The sequence below is a fragment of the Sminthopsis crassicaudata genome, chromosome 1 (genome assembly GCF_048593235.1).
Source record: "Sminthopsis crassicaudata isolate SCR6 chromosome 1, ASM4859323v1, whole genome shotgun sequence".
NCBI lineage: Eukaryota > Metazoa > Chordata > Mammalia > Dasyuromorphia > Dasyuridae > Sminthopsis > Sminthopsis crassicaudata.
This window is the reverse complement of record NC_133617.1, coordinates 432,673,786-432,688,612: the sequence shown is the minus strand read 5'-3', so window position 1 is coordinate 432,688,612 and position 14,827 is coordinate 432,673,786. Positions and strand designations below refer to the sequence as shown.

Sequence of the window (14,827 nt, the reverse complement as noted above, 5' to 3'; positions counted from 1 at the left end):
TTGGAGACTTGGAACTATAAAACCCAAAAGACCAGATTGTATTAATTGTTAAAGTGATCTGCTATGTGGAAAACTAAAACAACAAATTTGAGTATTTAAATATTTGTATGTAAGAATAAGGTCTTCCGTTTATGACAGTTTCTTTTAAAAAGCTGGAGACTTAGGGCAGCTAGGTGGCGCAGTGGATAGAGCACCAGCCCTAAAGTCAGGAGGACCTGAGTTCAAATGTGACCTCAGCCACTTAACACTTCCTAGCTGTGTGACCTTGGGCAAGTCACTTAACCCCAATTGCTTTAGCCAAAAAAAAAAAAAAAAAAAAAAAAAGAAGCTGGAGACTTAATTGTATATTTTAGATTACTATTTAAAGTAAAAACTTCATCTAAAAATTTTTATTTTTAAAATGTTATTTCTCATTCTTGAGTAAAATATAGTCATTCTATTCTTATTAAATGTAAAAAATTAAGTAGTTTCACTTAAAGCTTTAAACTTCAGGCTTAAGGAATATTTTTTCTTTCATATAGTTGTGCAATCATATTGCCTCTGGCAAGAAATGCCAGTATGTTGGAAATTGTTCATTTGCACATAGTCCTGAGGAGCGAGAAGTTTGGACTTATATGAAAGAGAATGGAAGTGAGTAAAAATGAATTTTTTTCTTAAATTTGACCTTAGAATTAAGTTTTCATTTCATCTGAGTTTTTCTCCTCTTTATAATGTTGTTGTTTATTTTCTTTTACATATAGCAAGTTACTCTTGGTTTTTTTTTTTTTTTCCAACTATTTTTTTTTTTTCTTGTGAGGTCATACATTAAAGGCATTAGTGAAACTCACTATCTAAATGATACCTGCAGTGATTTTTTCAGTAAATCAAGGGATCTAATATATTTTGTAAACTTTGAATTTTTATATATAGGGTTTCTTAAATCAATGCATTCTTTTAATATATCAAGCTAAGTTTTTTAAAGATATCATTTGTCTCTAATAGTCACAATTTAGTTTTCATAGTTAAATTTAGCATATTTACTAAGTACTTATAAAGACATTGTGTTAAGCCCTGATACAGTGCCAAAAAGCGATCCTTCTCTTGGGGATAAGAATGAGAGAAATATTTGAATATTTAACTAATGTAATACTTGATGTAATTAAGTTGCAACAATGAGGTACATTGAATCATTAAGAAGAAGAAATAAGTGGATAGAATTATATTCAATACTAGAGATCAGCAGTCTATAGGCCATCATGTTCACCTCACTTAACAAATATTAACTATTCCATTTATAACTTTCTGAAGGCAAGAAAGTATTGAAATCGTACCACCTTTTTTTGTAGTAGAAAGTGCATTCTTATCTCTCTCGTGCTTATAAGTATTTACTGAGTAATTGAAGACAGAAATAGAATTCTAGATCTCATAAAAGAAAGACCTTTCTTCATATATTTAAGTAAATCTTATAATACTTTTCTGTTTTTGAGAAAAGAAAAAAAAAACTATTCTCAGGTTGCCTATGGGCAGTTAGGTGTTGAAGTGGATAGAGCACAAGACCTTAAGTCAGCAAAATCTGAGTTCAAATATGGTCTCAGACACTAGTTCTGTGACCCTGGACAAGTCACTTGACATGTATTTGCCTAAGTTCATCTATAAAAGAGGGACATACCAGAAAAGAAAATGGCAAATTATTTAGCATCTTTGCTAAGAAAATCACATACACAAGTCTTTGGAGTCATGTAGAGTCGAACACAGCTGAACCACTGAACAGCAATAAGAATGACTTCATGAAACTATCAACTCATCACCAGATTGTATAGCATTTGGCAATAATACCAAATATATGCATTTTTACCAGAGAAAGCAACTCTCAGCTACTATCCAAGATCATTATTCTTGGCAATATTACTTTCATATGCATTCTAGCTTTTGGTCTCTTGTAGGAGTATGTTTGATTCTAGGATTTCAGGCAAATTAAAAATCTTGATCATAATTGTAATCTTTATGAGTAAAGTAACAAATTTCAAACCATCCATGTTAAGTAAATTTACAGGAGTATGGTGGTGATAAGACCTTTTAAATTAAAAAAAAAAAAAGCAATATAGACTTGAAATTGTCGCTTAATGGTAATATCTGGTGATATTTTCTGGCTTTAAGACTAATTATAGGAAAGTATCTTGCAAATGCAAATAAAATCCATAACACAGAAAGCTCACTTTTGAAGTTCTGACAGCCTCACATTTAGCCTTTAAACCTTTTTTTTTTTTTTAACTACTTTCTTCTAAAAATTGAATCCATTATCAATTCTTATGCTTTTCTATTTTCATATGCTTATGCTTAAAGTTGCATGTATTTCCACTGTTGTCTGATGACTGTTTTTTTTTTTTTTTTTCCCAGTACAAGATATGGAGCAATTTTATGATATTTGGCTCAAGAGTCAAAAACCTGAAAAAACTGATGATGTAGCTGGCCAGTCAAATAAGGAAAATGGGAAACAAATTCACATGCCAACAGATTATGCTGAAGTTACTGTAAGAACAACTTAATTATAAACTTTTTAAGTATGTGGGTGGGATCTGATTCTGATTTTATCTGTATAGAAAACTTCTAGTATGACAACTCTTTAACCAATAAAAAATCCTCAGTTAATCTATAACTTAAGAGTCTTAAGAGTGCTACCTGGGGATGTTAAAAGGTGAATGCTTCATCCATGTTCACATCCACAATCATTCTTTTTATCAGAGAAATGACTGAAACCAAGTCTCCTCTCCCTATATTCCCTTATGCCATGCTTCTCTTCGGTGGTACATATATTAAAAAAAACATTCCTTCAACTTAATTATGGCTTCAACTTGTATTTGTATTAGTTTAAAATTGAAATCTAGTGTTAGAGGAATTGGAAGTTGACTTTGGCTTCTAGTACTAATGTAATTATCTCAGTTTCCAATTTCAGGTCAATCACTCTCTGATCCTGAGAGTTTCTTTAATTGTAAAAATGTAGACAAACCGAATGTGTTACATGCCTATGACTTTTCCAGTAAAGTCTTATTAGATGCCACATTGTAGCAAGGAAGTAACCCTAGATTTTCAAAAACTTTGCTTAAAATACACAAACTTGGCAGCTGGAAAGTGTTCAAACATGGGTCCAATAATGACTCAGCTAAGAACAATTAAGTTTTCAGAAGCTCATCCTCGGGGAGTTGGCCAAAAGGGGACCATTTTTAAAAAGCCTTTTTAAACACAGAAGGGTTGTTTGTAGCGTGCATCATTGTGTCTGCATTGATAAAAATATAAGTCCTTGAAGCATTGAATTATTAAGGTACTTTAATGATATCTAAAAGGATAAGAGTCAGAAAATCAAATGGTAACAGAAAAGAAATGAGTATGTTTCTAATGCTAAATTTTTCTATTTGAATGCTCTCAAATATGTTATTTGTATATTATACATTTTTAAACGATGTTTTTGCCCATCATAAATTTTTTTCTTATTTTCTTAGAATTTTCCCTTTGTCATTTAGTCTTTCAGAGTAGTATTAATCTTTGTATCTATAATCAATTTAAAGTTTCTTTAGTTATTCTTAAGCTGGCATTTTTATATATATTCCTCCCCTTGTCTTTAGGAAAACATTTTTATTCTAGGGCTTTCTAGATGATTATGGGTAAAAAGTACTTTTAAAGATCTATACTTTTTATCTTTTGTTACTGTCATGGTTTGTTGAGGACTAGGAATTGACTTCCTTTTGTGCAAATAAGTATATTGCTTTTGATTGAATGCTTTCTATCCTATTTTATGTGCTAAATTATTATTATATATAGTTTCTTAGTGACTTTTACTATATGTTGGTTCACACTAGAAAGGGAGGGAGTTAGATATATTTCCATTGGAACTTATTAATCTGTATACAATTAAAGTTCCTAATGTAAGTAGTCTTCCAAACTTGACTGGAGTAGACCAGAGACTGGACTTAAAGGTTTTTGAGAACTTTTTCTTACTTTTTTTGCACATTGTACCTCCTTTTTCAATAGGATCTAATTATTGCTAGTAATTAATTGACCATGTATGTTTTAGAAGTTGAAGATGAAATGTCAAATAACTTTTCAGACATCAAATGATTGGATATGAAATGATTGAATATTCAAGGATATTCAAGGCTTTCTGGAGCATGACTAACTATCATCTTAAGGACTATTTAAGATTTGATAATATATCTTTAGAGCTTTTTCTCAAATTAACACACTTTTTTCTTAATACTTTAAGGAAGGCAGTTTTCTTCAATAAGTTTAACTTTTTAAAAAAGCAGCTTTTATGTTATTATATGTTAATTTTAACTGAGTAATAACTTTTATTATTTTTATGTAAATAGGTAGACTTTCACTGCTGGCTGTGTGGGAAAAATTGTAATAGTGAGAAACAGTGGCAAGGTCACATTTCTTCAGAGAAGCACAAAGAGAAGGTTTTCCACACAGAAGATGACCAATATTGCTGGCAGCACCGTTTCCCAACAGGATATTTTAGTATTTGTGATAGGTATGTAGGTTTTATAATTTTGGACTTGAAAATTATTCATCTCATAATTTCTTTTTTAATTTTTAATTTTTATTTTTTTGTTTTCATATAACTTATCTGAATATATCCTTTTCTTTACAAGAAAGAAAAAAATTAATAAGGGGGGGAAAAGCATTCAGTAAAAATACCAGTGATTAGCTACCATCTGATAACTGATGGGGTTTTCCACATTTATAGTTCCTCAGCACTTTAAAGAAGGGAAGGGAATGCCTTTTTTTTTTTTTTTTCATCTTTTCTGGGCTAAACCTTGTCCATCCCATTCAGTTTTGTTTTCTTTGCATTTATATTGTTAATGGATATATTGTTCTGCTTACTTCATCTAGTACCAGCTCATTTATCTTCCTAGGGTTCTCTGATTTTTTTCATAGTCATCATTTTCAGCAGTATAAAAATGTTCCGTTACATTATTGTACCATAATTTATTTTTCCATTTATGGGAATTTTTTTTCCCATTTGTCTGCTACCAGAAAACAGTGACATTATGAATATTTTGGCATATATGAGTCCTTTCTATATTTGACCATCTCCAGTATATTGTTGAACCATGGGATCCCTTGATAAAAGTGTACGGGCAGTTGTGTCCCTTTTTTTAAAAGCATAATTTCAAATTGCTTTCCAGAATAGTTGGGCCAATTCATAGTTTTTCCAGTAGTATATTAATCAACAAGCATTAATCATGGGCTAGGTAGTAGAGGTACAAAAGATAAAAACAATCACTTAAAGCTTAAGGGGTTTATATTCTGTTACAAAAGACATATAAATATAAATTGGATAAAATCTTTTTATGTGCAGATTATAGGGAAAAAATGAGGCAATTAAATAGAGCTGTAGTTGGAATTTTAAAAAAGGCATCATATAGAAAATGGCACTTGTACTTCATCTTAAATGAAGTTAAGGATTCTGTGAGGCAGAGGTAAGGAGGGAGCTCATTCCAGGCTGGATTGTAAATTTCAGGAAGGATAATGTATATTGAGGCTGAAAACAGATTGGGACCAAATTGTGAAGCGCTTCAAAATCAAAACAAAGGGGTTTCTGTTTGATTCAAAAGGCAACAGGGAACCACTGGAATTTATTGAGTTGAATAAAGCAGTCACACCTAATGCTTAAAGAAGATCATTTTGACAGCTGTGTGAGTCTTTGAGCCATGGAGAACTGTAGGAGTCTATTGTAGCAAAGTTCAGGTGAAAGGAAATGAGGGCCAATTTAAGATGGTAGCTATTTAAGGACAGAGAAGGATTAAATGAAAGAGATGTGGAGGTAGAAACAGCAAGATTTAATGACTCATTAAATATGTGGAGCAATGGATAATGAGGAGTCAGTGATCATGCTGAGATTATGAACCTAAGAGACTGGAATAGTGGTTATCCCTTCCACAGAAATAGAGAGGTTCTATAAATGTGGAGGTTTTGGGGGGAAAGAAGAATTCTGTCTAGACAAATTGAGTTTTAGATGGATTTGGATAATTCATTCTGAAACATCTAATTGGTAATTGCTCATATAGGACTGGATGGAGCTTAGGGGAGAAAGTTAGCCTGGATATATAGATCTATGAGTTATTTGCATAGAAATGCTGATCTCACATATGAGAGCTGATGAGGTCACTAAGAATATAAAATTAGAGACAGAAAAGGAGTGTGCCCTAATCTTTCTTTATCCCCTCTATCATTAAGCATTTAAATTTTTTGTTATTTTGGCTAATTTTCTGGGTATGAGATAACATGTCAGAAGTATTTGTATTTCTTTTTTAGTGGTTTTATTATGTCTTATATGTGGTTGTTAATAGTTTGTGATTTTTGGAGAATTGCTCATATCCTTTGATCACTTATCCATTGATAAATGATCCTTGGCCTTGTATTGGTTCCCTGTAAATCTTTGATATCAAATCCTATCAGAGCTCTTTAATGCAAATGTTTTCTACCCTAGTAACAATTTTTATATCAGTTGCATTGATTTTGTTAATAACAAAGATTTTCAACTTCATATAATTTTAATGATCACCAATATTTAATGAGAAGAAATGATGAATATTAAGAACCTGGGGACATTTATATGAATTGATAGCAAGTGTAGCAGAACTAGCAAAACAGTTTGCACAGTGACAACAACTGTGTAAACAAAACAAAAATCCCAAACTTGAGGGTGTGATTATAGTGACCAACTTTTGCCTGACAGAAGAGTTCAGAAAAATGCTCATCTTTCCCTTTGGAGAAGGGGGAGATTTTGGGTGTGTAACTTCATATATTACATCATGCCTAGTATTTATGTTGGTTGTTTTTCTCAACTGTTTTTACCTCTTCCTTCATTGGTACATGGGATGAAAAGTTGCATGGTGGAAGTGAGAGAGACTATATATTAAAACATGATGTAAACAAGAGTTATTAATTAAGATACCAGGAAATATAAGTAGATTACCTTTTTTTTTTTTTTTTTTTAGTGTATTATTCTCTATCCATGTTTATCTGGATAATTTTTCAGGATAAACATATATATATACACACACATGTATACATAACATGGTGTGCACACATGTGATGTGTGTGTATAAATTAATGTATTTTCTGGGGTGACTGTTTACAATGTCAAAAAGTAGAATCTTCTGGTGGTTGTCATTTTTTCTTCATTCCATAAGGGGACCATGACAGGTGATGCCATGATATGTAAATAAATTGGATTGGAGTGAGGGAGGGCCATGCAAGGTCACCTGCCTTAATCTTCCCTCCAAAGCTATTTGAGATGGCCCAGGATGCGATGAGAGACCTTGGCCTTTTTAAGCTAATATCTTCAACAGGTATTAATTTGACTGAAGCCACACCCATTCAGTGATTAAGGCTAGATAGGAATTGAGGCAAAGAATAGCCTCTTTCACCTTATCAAAAAATATAATCTAAATAAGTGAATCTAGAAGGGGAAGAACTTCAGTGTTTCTGGCCAAAATAGAAATGATTGCTATTTATATTCACTGTGAGTCAATCAGGACTGAACGATGACCAATTGGGACTTAGCCTGGAATCTATTGTTGGCTAATCTATGAGAGTCAGAGTAGTTTTGGTTTGTCCTCATACACTTATTAGGTGTGTGACTTTGAGCAAGTTACTTAATTTGTCTCAGTTTTCTCATCTAAAAAATGAGCTGCAGAAGGAAGTGAGAAACCATATTAGTAGCTTTGCTAAGAAAATAGATCACAAAATCAGACATGACCAAAATAAATGAATAGCAACAATATAAGTGGAAAGAATGACAATTTAAAAAAAAAAAAGGCATTTAATGTTTTGAAATTATACTCACAAGGTTTGCCCTAAAGAAGAGATATGAGAGAGGGAGGATACCTCCTCCTACTTCTTTGAAAAGGTGGGGGGTGGGGGAACAGTGTGGGAGCTGGGAGCATTTTATATAATGTCAAACTTTTAAAATATGTTGGTTAGTTTTGCTAAGCTTTCCACTCTTAAAATTCTTATTATAAAGGATGGTTCTCAAGGAATGGGGCAATTGGAAATTGGAAATGTAGATTCTTGTGGTATACACTAGAAAATTTAAACTGTTTTAAGTAGTTTATATTTAATGCCTTTATTTTCCTTCATTGGTAATGCACAATGCCTTATGTATCTTTTAATTTATATTATCTTTGTTTGAAATCAAGATCAAGATTCTGAAGCAATTCATTAACCATTTGAGCATTAAGAATCTTTATGAAAGGTCTTATGTAAAGGGATAAGTTTGATTGGTTATAAATATGTGATAATTTGATAGTACAACAAATTGATTAAGCTTCAAGTGTTAACTTCTTTTGATAGATATGTGGCTGGTACTTGCACAGAAGGAAACACCTGTAAATTTGCCCATGGAAATGCTGAACTTCATGAATGGCAAGAACGAAGAGATGTTCTAAAGATGAAGCTTAGCAAAGCCAGAAAAGATCACTTGATTGCACCAAATGATAATGACTTTGGAAAATATAGTTTTTTGTTTAAAGATTTAAACTAATACTAAAAGTGATATGTTTCCTAATCAAAGCATCAACTTGAAAATTTCAAAGTATTCAAAAGCATGTAGCAGAGAAGCTGCAAGTTTTCTGCTTGTATTGGCATATATATTGTTCCTCCTGAACAACATTCTACAGTGGTTATGAAAATGGGGTGTTTAACAGATCTGGCTGAGCCGTCATGAAACCAGATGGTAAAGTGACAGGCTGCCATAAAGTATGCCCGATTTGCCATCTGTTGAACATAATTTTGGATGGAAGGTTGTTAGGGGGGAAAGGATGAGGAAAAGGAAAACCTCTCTTGAGTTGGTCCTTAAGCTGAGACCTTTAAGGTAAGATAATAAACCAGTGTTCTGGAATAAGAAGACAATGATGGATGAAATAATATAAGTGTTTTAATGGAAAGAGTCTGTTTAAAAAGAAATAAAGTTTGCTACTTATCTGTATGTAGGTTGCTTAAAAGGATTTTCTTAATAAAGATTTTAAGCAAAATAACCATTTAACACTAGTATATGTTGAATGGGGTATTTTTTCTCTATTTGTATGTTTCATTATCACTTACTGAAAAGAATATTGAAGAAAATGTGCACTTAAGAACTTTTGGAAAATTGGCTGAAATTTTGATTTTTTTGGTCTTTGCTGTTAAATGATTTTGAAAGATTTTACTTGTATTGTTGGTATTGTGTATTGTATGGACCAATATTGTCTGTAATAAAACTTTATATAAATGCCTTTTTGGGGGGAGGGGGGACCAGTCCTTTTTAATGAAAGTATTGAGGAAACATTTTATTTTCCTATTCAACATTGATTCCTCAATTTTTTTTTTTTTTTTTTTTTTTTTTTTTTTTTTTTTGTAGTCAGGAAATTATGTACTAAATGCTTAAACATTTACCTGCCTTTTTGAATGGATACTTTTTCTTTCTGTATGCTTTCCTTTTGAATAAGAATCTTCTGTGTTATTGACTTACATGCAGTTTCTTATATTAGCTATAGTGCTGTTTCATGTTTTATCCTAAAAGGAATGCATGATGTCTCTGAAAAGGTGAAATCCAATATTATGTCATCTTTAGCTTTTAGTACCGACTTTCATATCGATTTATGAAGCCATCTTATCCATGCTATTTTGAAATAAAGCAGTAATGTAATTAAAATAAACTACTACTCATTGCTAAACTGCTACTCTCTTCTTTTAAAAATAGATGTTTAAAAATTCATGTTTAGGATTGTGTGTGCATTTAATGTTTTGAACTTTATTTTTTTTTAAGTCTTTGTTAGCAACCATTTTAAATTCAGAGATTACAATTACTTTAATGAGGATACTGAGGGAAAAATTCATTAGTACATACTTTCTTTTGAAACTAGTATTCATTAGAACACTTGTTCTTGAGACATATACAAGTCTAGTATTTTTCCAAAGGCTGGATAGCAGGGGCAGATTTTTGACAGTGACTTTTTGAAACAATTACAAAATCTTTTGGAATTGAGTTCAATGAATTTATCTTTGATTTTGTCTTTTTCCATGAAATATTTATATTTACTTTCTGTGAGAGACTAGAAAATGATTTGAAATCCTTACAAGAAGCATGCCACATAAATAACATTGCTTCCCTAGAGAGTTATGCAATACTGCTGCCAGACTGAAAACATTTCTATTAGAAACAGTAATTTTTAATAATTAAGGAGAAAAATGTATAGGTCAAGGACATGAGGAAATAAGGTATACTGAAAGAAGTGGTATGATTTGATATGGAAAAAAGTTTATTCCCAATTTAGTTATGTAATACTTCACTTGACTATTGAGGCTGTGATGAAGCCACCACATAATGCTAAAATATAGTAATGCATGCCTGTTGTCATTAATGATCTTTGATATCTTCAGAAAAACCTCAGGAATTTTTTTTCATTCCAGGTTTCTTTGCCTTCCAAGATGATCGACTCATTTTTTTCCCTAAATCTTGAGGGAATTGTATAGCAACTTAGATGTTTTATATGGAACAAATGACAAAATAAAAAATGGTCATTATAGGTATATTTTTTGTAATATCCCAGTTTTAATATTATAAATAATATATCTTTGAAGTAGTCAGGATCTTACATAAAAGCCTAGTTTTGCTATTTAATACACTTGTGTGAAGTTACTTCTGTGGACCTCAATTCAGATGAGGGGATTAATGAAACTAGTTCTCTGTAGTGTCTTCGAGTTTTAAATATTTGACCCTATGATCTTGCAGTATATTTGTAATCTCTTCCAGCTGAAGTACTTCCTTCACCAAGACATTGCAACCAATCCAGGAACAACCCAGGTATATTGTCATCCAGGCACTATTCCTAAATCTTGCTTACTATCTTCTGATCTGATTGTATCTTAAATATTTTATACTTCTCCCCCTATGTGCAATTCATTGTTTGAAATGTTTTTTATTAATGTTTTCTGTGGTCCTTTGAGTTACTTTCAACCATAATACTTTATGGACCATGGTAGTAGTCCCTGTCACTGTGGAGCATCACTGGGAGAATATTATAAAATAGGCCTTTGTTATATTTCATAATTTCAAATCATAATTATACAGCATAAGCAAAATTTATAAACATTACAAATACATATTTATGCATACTAAGTAAATACAATTAAGTTTGGGATCAAGGCACTTATCAATTGAGATTAGGAAAGGCTTCATGTAAAGGTGATTTCTGAGCTGCATCTCAAAGAAAATGCTTGACTCAATTATAGTTAAGTAGAGAGCATTCCAGATAATGGTGAGAACAAATGTACTGGCAGGTATTTCGTGTCAGTTGTGAGGAGGAATGAGGAGATAAATTTAGCTAGTTTGGAGATTTTAGAGGGGATGATAATTACCAGTGAGGCTCGGAAAGCTAGTTAAAGCTAAGATATATGGACTTTAAAAGTTAAACAGTTATATTTTATTCTAGAAGCATTAGAAAATTATTGGAGCTACTTGAATAGGGGAGTCACAAAAATCTGTAATTGATGGAAGTGGTGAAAAGTAGGGAGTCCAATTAAGAAACTATTGCAATAATCAGTGAGAAGTGATAGGGACAGTAACCAAAGTTTACTAATGGGAGGGAGAGAAAAGGGCTCTGATTTGATAAGTGATAGATGTGAAAATAAGATTTGGCTAACTGGTTGGTATTTAGTGGTCAGAGCATGAAGAGAGCAGGATAATGCTGAGAATACGATACTAGATAGTGATTTCCATAGGAATGGGTTTGTTGAGTTTAGTTTTAGATATGGTTTAAGTTCAGTTTTAAACCTTTAAGTTTCTGGGAATTTATAAGAATATTTGCTCTACTAAGTCACAATAAAATTTTAAGAATCAGATTGATATAATGGTTGGAAAATGCTTTTTAAAAGTATAGCTATATGATTGGTGCCAGTTCCAATGATCTTGTGATGAAGAGAGAACTATCTACACCCAGAGAGAGGACTGTGGGAACTGCATATGGATCACAACATAACATTCTCACTCTATTTGATGTTTGCTTGCATTTTTTCTTATTTTCTTTCCTTTTTGATCTGATTTTTCTTGTGCAGCAAGAGAACTGTATACATATGTTTATACATATTGTATTTAACATATTTTAGCATGTATAACATATATTGGATTGATTACTTGTCATCTAGGGGAGGCGGTGGGGGGAAGAAGGGGAAAATCTGAAACACAAGGCTATGCTAGGGTCAATGTTGAAAAATTATGCATGCATATGTTTTGAAAATAAAAAGCTTTAAAAATAAGTATGTCTATACACACATGATGTATATTTTGAAACCCTCAGATAAGGCAACTAAATGTAAATCTTAACATTTTTTGCCATGGTTAGGATATGGCAAAAAATTTTGCACTTGTAGTCCCAATCCAAAACCCTCTCCCTCTCCCCTCCACTGAATTGTTCTGGGCCCAATAAGTCAAATGACTCACCTTAGATCATTTGCAAAAAAAGAAAATATTAGTCTTCTGTACTTGAGGGATTATTGAGGATAAGATAATTTGTATAAAAAGCTCTTTGTAATTTAAAAGTGCTTTATAAATGTTAATTATGTTTTGATTTCCTTAAAACTACATATTTTGTCAAGTCTTTTCAGGTATTTCCAGTGAAAATTAAATCATGAAAGTAAAGACCTGTTGTACTTTGTTCACTCAGTTACTATAATCTCTGCTCCCTTAACTCAATGAATATTTATATTCCACTTTATACTTGTGAGCAATAGAAGCTTCAGTTTTTCAAATCAAAATCATTTGATCACATGGATTTTTCTGATTTTTTGGGGGGGTGGTAAATTTAACATTTTAATAGAAAACAGAATAATAGGAAGAACGTCCTACTAGACGAGTAGGGCATAGTTTCTTGTCTGAAATCTGCTAATACTATATTATAGCCTCAATTTCCTCATCTGTAAAAGGGGGGTGGTGGGAAGGAAGACAGGGTTCTACTAGATTATCACCAAAGTTCTTTTCAGCTCTGATAAATTTTTAGGCACTTTTTTGTTTGAACCACTCCTGCAGGAAACTTCCAGAGTGGAACCCAGTTCCCATTTCCCCAATCAATGTAGATGAGCAGCTGCTGTGTTATTCCCATGGGAAGGATTGAAAAGGAAGCAAGCAGTTAACTGGTATAAGTCTAGGTGTGGATCAATTATTTTCTCTCTCCCCTCCCCTCTCCTCCCTCCAATAATCCACTTACTTCAAGTGTTTCTAACTCAAAGAATTTTTTCATAGATTCCTTTTTTTTTTTTTTTCTGTCTCAATTGGAATTAAGTGACTTGTCCAGGGTCACCCAGCTAGGAAGTGGTATCTAAAATCCAATTTGAACTCAAGTCCTCTTGACTTCAGACCTAGTGCTCTATCCACCTAGCTGCCCCTCATATTACTTTTAAAGCTATGTTGTAATATTCTAGACTTCCAAATATATTTGCAACTCATTTACACAGAGAACTGGAAAGTGTGATGAGCTGAGTGCCACGGATTAAATTGGTTTAAATTGGTTCAGTTTTGATCTGGGTCAGTTACGGTGAAATCCCTTTTGGCATTGCTATCTGTATTTCCCTTCCTAACCGATTTCCATCTGAGTTCATTGTTTTACTTTCCAGCCAATCTCTAGGGAGAGATTTAAGGATTCATGCAGATTTGTCTGCAAGACAACATGCATACAGAGAACATTATTCATTGGCTGTGTAAAAATAGCATTGATCCTATAATGACTCTGCCATATGGTGTGTCTACATTCATTAATAGGACTTAGGGGAAACGAGTGGGTCAGTTTAAAAAACAAATATCCAGTCTTAAAAAGAACTTTAAAAAAAAAATACCTAGTCTTAAAAGTATTTCCCTTTACACATTAATATAAAATGCAGCCTTATTCCCTTCCATCGCTCTTATCACAAAATTATCTTTTTATCCTCTTCAGTTTTATTGTAATTGTAAAATATAATGCCTGTACTTTAGTAGCATGAATTCCTTTTATCAAAGAAACCACAGACTCTCTTCTTGTTTCTCTAATGCCTATAACTGTTTAGTCTGTGACAATATAGTTGCTTGTATTCTCTGGTGTAGTGTGTTCAAGGCTTCTGTGTAAATCTGCTCCGGAATACAAGACATCCCCAAATTGTGAGTTCATCATTAAACTAAAAAGACTTTTGGGGTGACGTCCTAATTAGGTAGCTTTAGGACAAATCACATAACGTGGTCCCTATTTCTTCATTGCAAATTAATGGGGACGATAGGCCATTCCCAATCCCTTCTATTCCCTAATCATAAGACTCCGTGATGTTTTCTAGTTTTAACTCTTGTTATCCTATTCCTCCCCCTTTCTCCACGAGCCTCCGATAGCGAGTCTCTCCTATACTGGGGCGCCCAAGTACTAAAAAAAAAGAAAACGGAACCCGTGTACAGATTGGGACAAAGAGACCCCAGGGGCTCGAGCATCCTCATACACCGACCAACGGGTCGCGCAATACGACGACTTCGGCCCGAGGTCTCCTCGCCAGGGGCTCTTTTCTAGGCACCATTGCTCTCCAAACCTCCCCGTCCTCACTGGCAGACAGACGCAGCACGGGCCCGGAAGTCCCTTACACCTCAGAAGCAGCCCTCTAAGACAGCGAGGTCCTACTCCAACTGCCACTTGGCCCGGACGCTCGCTCGCTGGGGGCCAGGCATAGAAATTGACTGTTGGGGCAGTCCAGGTACGGGGAGGGGCCAAGTTTCCAGATTAGTAGGAGCACGGCCTAGGAATAAATGCTGTTGGGGCGGGGCCGACCTTAAATTATGAAGGGGGTGGAGCCGGGC

General features: G+C 33.3%; 1 protein-coding gene across 2 annotated transcripts in view; it reads left to right on the top strand.

The window, feature by feature from the left end:
* Positions 1–8,953, top strand: part of ZC3H7A (zinc finger CCCH-type containing 7A) — a 50,685-nt gene extending 41,732 nt beyond the window's left edge. For both annotated transcript variants that reach the window (XM_074280558.1, XM_074280559.1), the window contains exons 20-23: positions 522–630; positions 2,377–2,510; positions 4,344–4,507; positions 8,338–8,953. In XM_074280558.1, coding sequence (XP_074136659.1) covers positions 522–630; positions 2,377–2,510; positions 4,344–4,507; positions 8,338–8,527 — 597 coding nt within the window. In that variant the 3' untranslated portion in view covers positions 8,528–8,953. The remainder of the gene's footprint in view (positions 1–521; positions 631–2,376; positions 2,511–4,343; positions 4,508–8,337) is intronic.
* Positions 8,954–14,827: the final 5,874 nt, after the last annotated feature.